The 15,404-nt window shown below is 37.4% G+C and overlaps 1 protein-coding gene across 9 annotated transcripts in view; it reads left to right on the forward strand.

Annotated features, from left to right (window-relative positions):
- Nucleotides 1-15,404, forward strand: part of NPHP1 (nephrocystin 1) — a 53,758-nt gene that overhangs the window by 2,260 nt on the left and 36,094 nt on the right. For 6 of the 9 annotated variants that reach the window (XM_081796803.1, XM_081796806.1, XM_081796805.1 and 3 more), the window contains exons 2-7: nt 1,560-1,633; nt 5,625-5,685; nt 6,734-6,858; nt 11,254-11,482; nt 11,789-11,890; nt 15,207-15,301. In XM_081796803.1, coding sequence (XP_081652929.1) covers nt 1,560-1,633; nt 5,625-5,685; nt 6,734-6,858; nt 11,254-11,482; nt 11,789-11,890; nt 15,207-15,301 — 686 coding nt within the window. The remainder of the gene's footprint in view (nt 1-1,559; nt 1,634-5,624; nt 5,686-6,733; nt 6,859-11,253; nt 11,483-11,788; nt 11,891-15,206; nt 15,302-15,404) is intronic. The other 3 variants (XM_081796808.1, XM_081796812.1, XM_081796811.1) reach the window with 1 other exon arrangement.

The raw sequence follows: 15,404 nt of genomic DNA on the forward strand, positions 1-15,404 counted from the left end.
TTCTCCCTCTCCCACTCCCCCTGCTTGTGTTCCCTCTCTCGCTGTGGCTCTCTCTGTCAAATAAATAAATAAAATCTTTAAAAAAAATAAAAAATTTAAAAAATAAAAAGTACAAAGATTTGATAAATATTTTTTTTAAAGATTTATTTATTTATTTGAGAGAGCGAGAATGAGAGAGAGTACATGAGAGGGGGGAGGGTCAGAGGGAGAAGCAGGCTCCCGCCGAGCAGGGAGCCCGATGCAGGACTCGATCCAGGGACTCCAGGATCATAACCTGAGCCGAAGGCAGTCGCTTAACCAACTGAGCCACCCAGGCGCCCTGATAGATAAATATTTCTTAAGTGACTTTTAGATTTTACAGTGGTGCAATAAAAACAAAATACTCTTCTGGTAGAAATAAAACTTGATGAGGCTTTGACTTAAGTGAGCTTTGGCTGGATGCTTAATATGGTTCTGTATCTGATTTTAAATTTAGCGGGACATTGGGAGAACTGGGAAAGTTTCAGAAGTAAACTACAAAGAAAATTATTACTAAGACAAAGATGAAACAGAGCAATTACGAAGATTAGTCAACCTGCAGAAGACTTGTCCCAGGAGTCTTCTGATAGCCTGAGTGTCTGGGAAGTGCTCCTTCATAGTGGGAGCTAGGTTTTCCCTGTCTCCACAGCGGACACCTGAAGCAAAAAACAAACAGATTTCCAACTTGGTGTCCGTGGGCAAGTAATCAAGAGCCCATCTGGGTCATGCCTATTATGACTGACTCTGTCACCAGCTGTGAATTTGTAACTAACACTCAGATGCAAAATAGCAAGGGTAGAGAAGAAACGAGTGAATTTCAATTTCTCTTCTTTCCTCTTCTTTCATCCACTTTATCTTCTCCACATCATCTTTAGAAAAGATGTACCCACGTGGGTACATATTTCTTTTGGGGGGACATTGGGAAGGTTGCATGTAGTGTTTAGAAAATGCTAAGTCAAGGTGTAAGATAGAAGAATGAGAATAAACAAACTTGTGACGTATTCATACAATACTACCGAGCAGTATAAAGGAATAAACTAATGATTCTATATGGCAGTGTCTCAAAAACATGCTGTGTGAAAGGATGACACAAAAGAGTACATCCTTTCTGGGAACTTTCTGGGGTAATGGTAATTTTCTATATGTTGATAGGGGTTAGAGTTACATGGGTGTAAGCATTTGCCAAAACTCAGCAAATATATATTTAAGATATGTGCATTTCATTGTATATAAATTTTTTACTGAACATTGAACTCTCATTAGCGATACTCGTGGTACATCATTTATGAGGATTGCAGTTTATTTTGAAATACATAAAAAATAAGATGGATTGATGAATAGATAGATCAAAAAGGTATAGTAAAATGTTAATGGTAGAATCTAGGTAGTGGGTATATGGGGGTTCACTGTGAAATTCTTTAAACTTCATTGTATGTTTAAAAGTGTTCATTGTGAAATGTTGGGAAAAGAGAATTAAAATTTTATTTCCTAAGGTTATATGGTATTTAACAATATATTCTAACAGTCTCTATTTATTGTAGGTTGATAGCTTGCTTTCTGAGAGTCGATTGAAAGGAGCTCTAGACGCCGGTAAAAGGAGAGATATTTACCAAAGGTAAAACCTACTGAATTATATAAACTTTCCAGAAACCATACTTACATTTCAATGGGCAGTATTTATAGCATAGAAATTGTTTGAGGTGTTATTTCTTTCCTTTTTTTATGGTACAATTTCTAAAAAGACAAAATAATAATGGGAAATAATACTGAGGTAACAGTGAATGAAATTTTCCAAAATGTATTTAAAAATACTTCTTGCAATTATCTTTATCTCCCAGGTCTAAATAGTGATGGAATGGTTAAGATTAAGTAGAGAATTACAAATGTTATAAAGCAGCAACTTACATTTATTCTCTACTCTGTACATTTATTCTGTACTCTATTATGTCCCAAGCAGTGTGGTCCACACTCTAAAACCTCTTGATTAATTTTCACAATAACACCATGAATTACTTATTAATATCCTTGAGAAAAATGTTCCCACAGTGGTTTGTAATATGTCTGCCATGACTTTGCTATAAGACATTACAGTGGGCAGTCAATAAAAATGTTTGAAGACTGCTGAGAAATGCAGAATTCAGTCAAGCAAAAGAGAAAATTTCACTGCAGTCTCATTGGAGTTGGAGGCTTTGGTCCATTTGAATCAAATGGAAGGATTACCTCATGGTATAACTAAGGACCTAGGAAAAACTAAGCTAAACCTGAAGATTACGGACTTCTTGTGACAGCAACTATAAAAACTGCTCAGTGTCAGCATAGTGGCTGAGGCAGAGTTATGGTAGATCCTTGGCCTACTATAGCCTCAGATCCTGGGACCTGGTCAGAAAACTCTCAGCCCCTACGTTTGAATCATAATTGGCCAATTATATAGTAAAAATAATTTCTACTTAAATCTTTGAAGATATTGTCAGGTTTCTTTGCATTCAGTGATGATCATTCTTTTGTAATTGACTTGTTCGGGGCTTTTCTCTTCAGCCTTGGTGTTTTGAAATTTCATCACGATGTATTTAGGTGTCATTTTTATCCTGCTAAACACTCAGTTGGTCTTTTCAACTTGAAAACTCTTGTCTCATAAGCTCTGGAAGATTTTCTTTTCCTAGAAGATCTTTTTTTTTTTTTTTTACTTCTGTTTGTCCCTTTCTTCCTGAAACACCTTGGAGTCAGGTATTGAACCTCCTGGACTATTCTTGGTCTTTTGTCTCCCCATTAAAAGTTTTTGTTTCTGGGTGCCTGGGTGGCTCAGTTGGTTAAGGGACTGCCTTCGGCTCAGATCATGAGACTGGAGTCCCAGGATCGAGTCCCGTATCGGGCTCCCTGCTCGGCAGGAAGCCTGCTTCTCCCTCTCCCACTTCCCCTGCTTGTGTTCCCTCTCTCGCTGTGTCTCTCTCTGTCCTATAAATAAATAAATAAAATCTTTAAAAAAAAAAAAAAAAGAATGAGGGACTAGTTTGATTATTCCAGATAGCAGTCCAGGATTCTTCTACTGTTGTATATATAGGTCTCTTTCCTACAGTATTATCCCCTGAATGAGAGTGAAGTTCTTTGTAGGTGGGCAGGGATTTTCAAGGGGCAGGGAACTAGCTGTTAGGCTGAGGAATGCCCAATGCCAGAATAGGATGGGCTTTAACCCTGGTGTATAGAAAACTTATTTGGCAACTGTAATTCTCCCCAGGTCATTCATTAACTTTATTTTTTAGAGACGAATCCTCTGGTAAGGAGGGAGAGCAGAGAGGGGTGAGATAAGAGAAAGGGGAAGCTAGCTGGCTCAGATTTTCTATGAACAAACTTTTTAAAAAGCCAGACTTCTTATCAAAGGGCCTTAAATAAATCTGAATTTAATCAGTATCTTTACTCTCTTCCTAAATAATATAAAGCCCCTAGATTGCCTTAAGATTGATTGCCTTTATAGGTTAGATGCTATGGATATCATTTAATTTAATTTAATATAATATAATATAATATAATATAATATAACATAATATATAAAGCAAATCCCAGCCATTGTGGTTGTCTTCATCTGTAGAACTTCATAATATATTCCCTTAGACACACATTCATTACCCCTCCCTCCCCAGTCCTTCCTACCTGCTGACCCAAATCGTGGTGTTCTCTGCCTGGCAGATCTTGTTCCTCTTAGGGGCTTCTTCCTCTCTTTATAGAAGAACATGCTTCCACCTTTTTTCCATGCAGCAGAAATTTGTTGAAATATCTTTTTTTTTTTTAAAGATTTATTTATTTATTTATTTGACAGAGAGAGACAAAGTGAAAGAGGGAACACAAGCAGAGGGAGTGGGAGAGGGAGAAGCAGGCTTCCCGCCGAGCAGGAAGCCCGATGCGGGGCTCGATCCCAGGACCCTGGGATCATGACCTGAGCCGAAGGCAGACGCTTAACGACTGAGCCACTCAGGCGCCCCGGAAATTTGTTGAAATATCTTGTTGACAGGTGGTCTCTCTTTCATTGTCCTACATTCAGGGTTTAATACCTTTTAAAATGTTTTAATCATTTTTTGTGGGGTTTCAGGAGGTGGTGAAGATGAATGTGTGCTTGAGTTTTTATCCTGATGCAGAAATCTTAAAATATCTGAAAATATGAGGAGTTTAATAATTTTATAGATATGAAGGGGATCATTATAATAAATAATTTGTTTCATAGTTTTCTACTCTGGCTCTTAAGTGAAATTTTTGAGTCTAGTTTCAGTTAGGATTCTTCAAGGCACCTGTTAAAGCTAGTGTCTCTACAGTCAGTCTCATTCCACAAAAGGTCTGGAAGTAGGTTCTCCCAGGGTGGATAAGTGGCTCGTGATGTCCTCAAGACCAGCCCTTGCTGTCCCTGTGCTCTGTCATCCTCATCTAGCTGTGATGGCTCCTCTCACCTTTACAGAGTCCTCAGGTGTCCGTATCTAAAAGCAGAAAGGGTGAAGGATTCTTCACATGCTGCACCAGGGAGGATAAAACGGGAGGCAGTACCCAACATATTTGTTTCATGTTTTGTCGGCCAGCACTGAGCCACACACCGACCCCACCCACAGTGGATTCTGAGCCCTGTCAGTGTCGGTGTCAATGGGGGGCTGACCCTGTCAGCATAGACGCAGGTGGTGGAAGGGCTTTTGGATAAGTGACTAGCAGGGTCAGCCACAGTTTGCTATTTTCCCTTCTTTTCTGCCTCTTTCACAAAAGATTTTTGTCCCCCTTTTTGCTACTTCATTTCACTAGTTTCTGTAAGAAAAAAATTACTCAAACAGCATAAAAAATATTGACTCTTGCAGGTCAATATTACAGTATTACAATAAAAAAATTACACCAACGGCATAAAAATATTGACTCTCACAGGTTCTTTTTTTTAGAGAGCATTTGAATTTTGATAACTGTCATTATTAGATGTAGCCCATTTTCAGTCATTTTTATACTTCTTACTGGGGTCTAAGACTTAAGCTACATTATATGAACTGTTGTTGGAATAATTAAAACACTGTATCCATCTAGATAGGCCAAGCTTAAAAGGGGAATGTGCTGAGGTGGGAAGAGGCCAGCTGTAGAACCCTAAACTCTGTCTTCACGTGTTTCCCCACCACTGACCAACTGTGACCCCTTCTTAGAACCTCACCTTCCTTCTGCCGGAGTGAGAGTTGGTGTGAGGCTCAAATGAGGTGGCACTTGCAAAGTGCCTAGCATTATGAGTGATGCATGGTGCACTTTGTCATTATCGTCCTTAAGGGTGTCTTCTGGGCTAGGTCCTGGGTTTATGGAATTTTAGACCTGAAGAAGCATTTTGAAGTCCAGTGCTTTCCTTATTTTAGAGATAGGAAACTGAAACTCAGAGTCACTTAAGCTTTCTGAAGGTTGGCTGTCATACCTGTGTACCTTAGAGCATGTGAGGATCACCCAAGCTGGTGGGTAGAAAAGCAGTTACAGGTGAACTTTTTAACATCATTCATACAATAGCTAATTGCCTTGCCAGCTTAAAGACTTATGTATGATTTTTTAAAACAACTTTCTAGCCTGACAACAGAAAAATTAATATTTTTTTCTTTCTTTTGAAAATTTAGATGTTTCCAATTAAAACAGGCAATAGATGAAAATAAAAATGCTCTTCAAAAATTAAACAAAGTAAGTATTATGGTTAATGATATTACAGAAAACCTGTTTTTACACAGATGTTTTCATTAAGTAGGAATTCATTAGAGTGGGTGAGTTCCTGGGTTTGCTTAATGGTGGTGAAGTCTAACTGTGATCAGTGCCGACTTGCCCGACTGGCTTACTGAGTGTGTGCTTTGGAGCAGAAAAGCCAGGCCTCTAAATGCTGAGAAAAGTTCAGCTTTGGTGAACTTACCCAACATTGAGGACCCAGAAAGTCCAGGAAGTTATTTTTAATTTTACATTGTGTAAGTTTTCTGTTTTACAGTTTAGAGTTGTTTTGATTTTCATTACACTGTGGGGAGAGTACATAATCGGGCCCTGAGTAAGTGGTGAAGAAGCTTCTTGTATCACATGGCAGCTCTAATGTCAGTGACTCTGCAGAAATAGGAGGAACTAGAATTTACTCTTGGAAGTTCCTTCAGGATTTTCCCTGTTAGCATGAGCCTGAGCTTCAGCTAAGTGTCCAGGGCCAGAGATTGACAGAGCATTTAAAGTGGAAGGCATCTAAAAGTCATCTCCCTACCCACATTCTGAGCATCTCTTCCCAATTTCAGTGACACAAAACTCTTGAATTTAGGAGGCAGGCTGACCCTAAATTTGAAATCTAATTATCCTGTTTCACAGGTGGGGAAGCTGAGTCTCCCAAAGGTGAAGCAGCTTTCTTAATGTCCCACTCCCAAAAAGTGGCAGAACTTGGGATTGGCACCTGTCTTTTTGACTCCAAAGCCTATCTTCTGTCTGGACCCTATCTCTTACGGACTATAGAGGGTCTGGAATAGCTAACAAGAAAACAAACAAAAAACCAAGTAGTATAATTTTATTTATTTCTTCATTTGGGTTACATTTCAATATAATAATCTACCTTTCTTTTAATCTTATTTCTCTAAGGTAGCCTAGTCTCATGTTGACATTTACTTTATCTTCTAGAACTTACTGGAGTATTTTTTTCCTTCTAAAATAAATATAATAAGAAACTGAAATAAATTTTTCAGTGAAATATACTTATATTCTCTCATAGGCTGATGAACCTGCTCCTGTCGGGAACTATAATCAGAAAAAAGAGGAGGAGCACAGTCTTTTGGATAAGCTTACCCACCAACTGCAGGAACTTGCCGTGTCCATAAGTAGAGAAAATATAACTGAGTATGCTTCTTTCCTTACTTTCTTTCTCTCAGATATAATGTCGCCAACAATTTTAATGTTTGACTCAGAATAAAGACATATTAAGAGTATAGATATAAACAAATGGTGATAACAAGTATAATCAGTTGACATTTATTTATTGTGTATAGTAGAAAGTCTTAGATCCTATAAAAGATGTGAAGAAGTGAAAGTCATAATCTCTGCCCTTAGGTAATTTAAAATCTAGTTGGGGAAACAAAAAAGCGATCTGAATAGCTAAATAAACAAGTGTTAGAAAATAAGGATGATGCTTCTAATGTCAGTGTTGTTACATAAAAAGAAATTATTTGGATTGTCTATTTGCATCCTTCTTTCATAAATATTCTTTAAAAATTAGAGGCAGAAGTATGCATTGTCTGCTGTAGTGGATGTTAATAACAGCCTTTGCAAAGTGGAAAGAAAACTTGATGGTATAAACAAACCCAATTTGTGGAAAGCAAAAAGGAAAAAAATTAACTATTTAGACTCTTCAAGTGCTGTTCACGTACTTTTACACTATCCTGGGAAAAATGCTAAAGGATGTAGATGCAAGGATTCTAGAATTTCCACTGATTTCCACTACCGAGAATGACAATGTAGCTGGTTTGGGACTTAACCTTCCTACCATAAACAGCTATAAAATCTGGACAAAATATACAAAACAGCTGGTCGAAGTCACTGAGCATCAGCCAAGCAGGGCTGATGGCCTTAATACAGGATAACAAAGGAACTTGAGTTCTACATTCACCCAGATCCTCTCCCTGGGGAAAATTTATGGGCTGTGGTACAGGAAGGTGGATCCTAAACAGGGAGCAGCAGTATCACTGAGCTCAGGAGGCAGAGGTCAAATTTTGGAGTTCCCAAAGCCATTGGGACTTCTGGGAGAGAGAAAGGAGTTGCAAGAGACAACTACAGAAATCTGAATAGACTCCTGGGCTACACAGCATGATTCCAGAAGCACTGGCAGAAAGTACCTTCTAGGAGACTGAGAGCTTAAAAGATTCTGGAAGTTATGCAATCCTGGAGAAATACTGGCGTTTGTACCCAGTTAGAATAAAGAGACTTTGGTGAATGCTTCAGGCATTTAGTGGAGATCACAGAAGGCCTTAGTCATGCTGTCACTGTCACTGCTGTTATTAGGAGTAATGAAAATACCCTAATACTAAGAACTGTGATCTTGACAAAAGACAAGACTAAAGTAGATCTTGTCCAAGCCTAAAACCAGACCTTAACAGGAACATGATAATTTAACTGTATGACAGAGTAAAATTCAACACTATAAAGGAAGATGACATAATCCAAAGTCTCTAAATGTCTCATCCATAATATCCACTAATAAGAGAATTACTGGAAGTACAAAAGAGCAGGGGTAAGTAAATAATCAGCAACTAAATAATAAGATAGTCAATAAAAGCAGACTTAGATCTGAACTAGATAATACAATTAGCTGACAAGGACTTCTAAATAATGATTAATATGTTAAAAGAAGAAAAGATGGATGAAATGGAAAAAAGTGGAGTATTTTAAGAACATTCAAATGTAGAAAATGAACATTCTCCAGCTGTAAAATATCTGATGAAACAATGACTGAGAAGTTTCTCAGTTTGATTCAATATATAGATTCAAAGAGGTGGAAAATGTCATATAATAAAGAGAAAAAATAACCAGTAGAAGCTCAGATGATCCAAATGTGAAAATTAGCAAACAAGAACTATAAAACAGCTGTTTTCAACTTGTTAAAGAATTTGTTGGAAAAGATGTATAGCTTGGATGGATAAGGAGGAATCAAGCAGAGAAATGGCAGCTAACAAAATTTATAGCTTTAAGTGTATACCTTAGAAAAGAAGAAAAGTTGAGTATCAGTTATTGAAGTTTCCAACTTAAGAAAACAAAAAGAACAAGAGATTAAATCCAAGGCAAGTAGATAGGAGGAAATAATAGAAATAAGGGCAGAAAACAATAAATAATAAAAAGACATAGTAGATAATATCAATAAAGCCAAAAGTTGGTTCTTTGGAAGAATTAATTAAATGGATAAATCCCTAGCAAGACTGATCAAGAAAAGAGAAAGAGAAAGGAAAACAACAACAAGAAAACAGGGATGAAAACTAATCACTACAGATCCTATAGAAATTAAAAGGATGCTGTGAAAATATTATGAACAACTTTATGCCAAGACATTTGAAAATCTAGATAAAATAATTTCCTTGAAAAATAAAAGGTACTCGACACAAAGTGAAGAGAAAATCTTAATAGTCCTGCTAAAATATCTACTAAAGAAGTTGAATGTGTGATTAAAAACCTTCCCACAGAATAAACTCTCAGGTGGCTTCACTGATGAATTGCTGCAAACATTTAAAAAAGAAATAATACGAGTATTACAAAATCTTTATAGAGAATAGAAGAACATATCCCAAATCATTTTATGAGCTTTAGATATCAAAACCTGACAAGAATATTATAAGAAAAATAGCAAGGCCCTCATGAACACATGAACAAACCCAATATAAAATATTAGCAAACAGAATCCAGTATCATTTCAAAATGACAATACAGCATGACTAAGTGGAATTTATTCCAGGACACAAGGTTAGTTTAACATCCAAAAATCAGTAATTAAAATTCACTCTTAACACAATGAAGAAGAACCATGAATAATCATGTCAAATTCCCATTATCCTTGGCAACATTTTAGAATAATTGACTCATAAAATAAGTGCAAAAGATCTCCTAAAAAAGGAAAGGGGCACTTGGAAAATCAATATGACATATTTTATGGGTTTTTATTTTTATGGTGTAAAAATTTTGTTAAGTTACTGTTTATGTTTAGGTCACCGTGGCATGAGGGTATCCTACAAATATTTTAAACCAAGGGAACCCAGTACTCTTTATTCTGGAGAATATCTCATAATTGGCTGGTTTTATATTTAGCAAGGTTCATTTGCATCAGTCTAAATATATCGTTACCCCCTTTTTAAGATAAGCTTCTCTAATGTAAGCTTTAGGAGAGCAAAGATCTCTGTTTTGTTCATTGTCGTATCCCAAGCACATACTGTCTGTCACACAGTAGGTGCCCAGGAAACGTTTGATGACTTTGCTGAATGTTGAATGACAAATAAAGCTCAGAGAGATTTAGTGACTCATCCAAACTAGTATTATTTTAATTCTTCTCTCTTCCCTCACCTCCCATTGTACCTCCTTAATACCTTTACAAACGTCTTTCTCTTCATCCTAATGCTAGTTTTTTTTTTATTATTTAGTTCATACTCTTGTCTTGTTTCACTTTAACAGCCACCTTTGCCTCTAGCCCTTTTTCCAATGTGTTCCCCACATTGTAGCCCAGTCATCTTTTCAAAGTACAGATGAGATCATGACCTTCTCTTCATTCTTAGAGACTGTGTTAGAAAGCAAGCTCACATGGGTTGCATTCTGCTCACCTCTTTTCAGCCTCATCTCTTTCTTACTCATTTCTTCAAGCCTTGTCCTACCATTCGTGAGCTACTTGAGGTTCCCTCAACTTGAGCCTCCTTTCTCCACTCCCTCCGCTTCCTTTCTATTTCCTTTTTAACTCATTAATTCCAAGTCATCCCTCCAGACCTAATTCTAAGCCTTTTCTGACCCCCACCCATACAGTGTAGGTTAAGTGTCCTTCTGTGTGTTTCCTTAGTATCCTGTGTATACCTCTAATGTACCTATCGAACTATATTGTAATTACCCATTTTCTAGATTGTCTCACTGTAAGCTCCTTGAGGACAGGGAATTGTTTACCTGATTTACCAGGTTTGATATCCACTGTGTTTGACGTGGACCTGACATACATCATTATCATCATCATAGCTGACTTCTATTAAAAACTGTTGGCGGGCAGGCACTGTTCTAAACCCTCTGCGGATTTGTAACTCATGTAATCTTCATGACAGTCCTGTGAGGCAGGTTCTATTATTACCGTCACTTTACCAATGAGAAATGGAAAGCTTAAAAGAAACCTATGCAAGGTCACTCAGCAAAGAGAGGACAGAGCCCGAATGGAAACTCAGAGTCCGTGCTCTAACCACTGTATTACAGTGCTCAAGCAGCATTTGCTGAATGGATGGATGAATCCAAGACTTGAATACATGTCCCATGGCCTCAAGTCCCGTGCGTGCTCTGCCGTGTCCCATACATGACTCAGATGTATTAACTCCTTCACCACTCAGTCCCTCAAGTCACATATTGTTCCCTAGATGGTAGAAACCATGAGTTGTGCTTTCTCCTTATTTCCTTTATTTGCCCAGCTCCAAATACGGGTAGGATCTTCTGTATGTAGAAGCTGTCCTCATTACTTGATCTGTTCTTATACGTTATTTCAAGTGATCCTTATAGAACTATTTTTCACAGAATCGGGGCACCTACTGAAAGAGAAGAAGATGATGATTCTGCTGGTGAAGATGAAGAAGATGATGATGATGATGAAGAAGAGCGTGAAGAAAGTGGTGGGGAGGAAGAAGAAACAGAAGAGAAAGAGGAAGAGAAACAGGAAAATGAATCCCACCACCAGGCAACAAGTAAAGAATACATTGCCATTGGAGATTTTACTGCTCAGCAAGCTGGGGATCTTACATTTAAGGTAGAAACAAGACTAGAACCTAACCTAAGGATAAGTTTGCACACCTGACAGAATAAGAAAACTCTAGCTATATGCCTATATTACATGTTCCTGGTATTGTTTTTAAAGACTCAATCTCTTTTAATAAAATAAGTAAAAATTATGATTTATAGACAGTAATCCTGTGAAATTATGTTATCAAAGTTATCTGGTAGGAGAATGGTGAAATTAAATGCTATTTTATTTTTGAAAATAGTTTCAGTGTTGATAATTTCTAATTTAGGGGTCAACTTTCATTTAAAATGTTTTACTTTGTTTTGATTTAAGAAAGGGGAAATTCTCCTTATAATTGAAAAAAAACCTGATGGCTGGTGGATAGCTAAGAATGCCAAAGGAAACAAAGGTCTCATTCCCAGAACCTACGTGGAGGTTAGTCTTTATTGTTTATTCTTTCCCTTTTTCTCCTTTGAAGACTTTTTCCATTAAAAAATTTTTTCAAAACTTGTCTTCATTTTTAATAAAACGTTAAGCTGTATTCTTTGATCAATTGACTAGTGAATGACTTGAGATATAGAATTTACTTTACTTTTAGAGGGACAGGGCATGGGGAAAATCTTGTGTGTTAACAGTCCTGGGGATCTGTGAAGTGCTGTTATGCAGGTGAGGCCTAGAATGTTATGACACAAAGTGCTTTGTGGATTAATGCTGATCATAAAAATTAATAGTTTATTGTTGGTTATCAAACGAAACCACAGTTAACTTTCACTAATATACGATCCCTTACTAGGATGTACACATACTATACATGCGTGTTTGCAGCCCTTTTTTTAATATTTCATTATATAGCTGGTCATTTTCTTTGCCAATATATATCTGTCCCCAGATATCTGTCTAGATCAGCGCTGTCCAATAGAAAAATAATGCAAACTGTAAATGCATTTATAATTATCTCATAACCACACTGAGATGTCTTTTTTTCTGACACCACTTCTAACACTTAATTGTGTGATTTTTTTCTAACACCAGATACATGTTATTTTCCACACCAGTTTTCTGAAACCCATCAGGTGTCCAACAATTCAATTCAATTCTGACACTAACTCCTGGAGTTAGCGCAGACCTGTCAAGTTAAGGGCTTACCCCAGGAGCCACCCTAATTCAGATGCCAGTCCCAAGTTCCATGGACCACCTGTACTTCTGAGTGACCAGCTATAAATTCAGTTCCCACATGCCTCCTCAGGTTTGATCATTTGATCGAGGGACTCCCAGAACTCAGGTGACCTTACCTGTGTTTACCAGTTTATTATAAAGGCTACAGCTCAGGAACAGCCAAATGGAAGGCATGGATAGGGCAAGGTATTGGGAAATGGAAAGAGTGGGACCTGGATCTTCCATGCCCTCTCTGGGGCCACCCTCCCACCCAGCACAGCATTCTATGTGGTTACCAACCTACAAGGCTCCCAAAACCCTGTCTTTTAGAGGTTTGTATGGATGTATTGTTACATAGGCATGATTGAATAAGTGATTGGCCATTGGTGACTGAATGCAGTTTCCTGCTCCTTTATCCTTGCTGAAGGTGAGGAGGGTGGTAGTGGTGGTGCCCTGAAAGTTCTAACCCTCTAATCACATGGCTGGTTCCTCTGGCAGCCTGCGCCCCCCCCCCACCCTATCACCTCATTAGCATAAACTCAAGTCTGGTTGAAAGGGGCTTGTTATGAATAACATAAGACACTCCTATCACTCAGGAAATTCCAAGAGTTTTAGGAACTCTTGCCAAGAACTGGGAATAAAGACTAAATATATATATATTTTTTATTATACAACATGCATTTGAAAAAAGGGAAAAAAAACAGGTGACATTTTTAATAATATATATGATCTAATATATCAAAATATTATCATTTCAGCCTATAATCAATATTAAAAAAAATTTTCTTTTTTTTCATACCAAGTCTTCAAATTCCAGTGTATATTTTACACCAAAATAGCACATCTCAGTTTGAAGTAGTCTCACTTCAAGTGTCCGTAGCCACACGTGGCGAGTGGCTGCTATATTGCACAGTTCAGGTTTGAATCATCTTTTTCATTGGTAGCATAGTATTCCAATTTCATGTAGATGGACATGTTGTTTCCAACCTGTAAGAACTACAGATGATGTTGCACGGAGCTACAGTTAGCTTCCACTGTGAGATACAAAAGATCCCCCCAAATAGTGGCTTAAATAAGGTAGAAGCATATTTGTCTCGTGCATGGAAGAAGTGTAGAGGTAGGCAATGAAAGGAATGTGAAGGCCCCATCTAATATTTTACTCTGTACTTAAGTGAGATGCAAGTCTTCCAAAGGTTATCTAAGAGATAGGTAAATTGGCTGCTAGATATTTTAATGATTCCAAGAAGCAAAAGAAGAAAGGGGAATAAGAAGCCAAAAGGCATGACCTGCTGTCTTTTTAAGATGGTTTCCTGGAATTTACAAAAAACCTTCCAATGATATCTCCTTGATCAGAATTGAGTCTGTTGTTAACACCTAGCTGCAAAGAGGATTTGGAAAATGTAGACTTTTAGCTGCTCATTGCTAAAATCAGGGATTCTGTTAGAAAAGAAGAGGTGGAGGGGCGCCTGGGTGGCTCAGTTGTTAAGTGTCTGCCTTCGGCTCAGGTCATGATCCCAGGGTTCTGGGATCGAGTCCCGCATCAGGCTCCCTGCTCAGCGGGAAGCCTGATTCTCCCTCCCCCACTCCCCCTGCTTGTGTTCCCTCTCTTGCTGTGTCTCTCTCTGTCAAAAAATTAAGTAAAATTAAAAAAAAAAAAAAAGGTGGAGTTTAGGTGGTAGACAACCAACAACCTGTGTTGTAATCAGTCTGCACAGACATCTTTGTAGATTTGTCTGATTTATTCCCCTCAGATAAATTCCTAGGTGTTCATTGCTGGTTCAAAAGGTTTACACCTTTATATTTTGATTTAGTTTGCCATTTTGCCTTTCAGAAAAGTCATGCTTATTTGTTCCCTCATCCCCAGCATCTGAGAGTACTTTTTCCCCATACATGTGCCACGGATGGCTGCCATCCATCCTTTTGCCAGTGTGGTAGGCAAAAAGAGGCCCATTATTGTTTTTATTTGCCTTCATTGTACTGCTAAAAAGGTTGAGCATCATTTCATATACTTTATAATCATTTCTATGTCTTCTTTGTAAATTGCCTTTTCAGTTCTTTTGACTATTTTTCTAAGAGACTTTTTTTTTTAATTGTATTGATTTATAAGAGTATTGTAATATTTTCAGGATAAGGGTATTAACCCTTGGAAATCTGTGACAGGTATTTTCTTTTTTGACTTTGAACCGTGTTTATTTTTTATGTTGCTAAGTCTGTCAGTGTGTCCATGATTTTTCATTTTGGTATTAAAATTGGAAAGGACTTCCCCATCTCAACATTATTTTCTTCTAACACTTTTCTTCTAACACTTTTCTAAACACTTTAACACTTCTAACTTCTTTTATTTCTACTTTCTTTTTTTATTTATTGAAATAAATTCTGCTTGGAATTTATCTTGATTAAACTTGCTCTCTACCTCTATCCTTGTAAATTTTTCAAATAGTGAAGTTATTGACAATATGTTGAAATCTTTTTCCCACTGATTTCTGATATACCCATCGTGTACATTCCCACCTATAGTTGAGCCTTTCTGAAAGTATTTTTATTGGTTGATTTTTGCATTAGGTAAAAAGCACTTCATATTTCAATAATTTTTCAGCCCTATGATAAAGAAGGCCAAGACTCAAGTGAAGGCAGCGAAGAAGATGTAGAGGTGGGGGACCAAACAGCAGAAGGGGAAGAAGTTAAACAAAGGTAAAAGGTGTGAGAGGATATCAGAGTGAGTTTAAGAAACTTTTTGTTTATTTTTACTGTTGTAAATAATTCAAGAATTTTTGAAAGGGAAACAACTTGCAGT

Source organism: Leptonychotes weddellii, chromosome 10, assembly GCF_054177405.1.
Source record: "Leptonychotes weddellii isolate Sample4059 chromosome 10, ASM5417740v2, whole genome shotgun sequence".
NCBI lineage: Eukaryota > Metazoa > Chordata > Mammalia > Carnivora > Phocidae > Leptonychotes > Leptonychotes weddellii.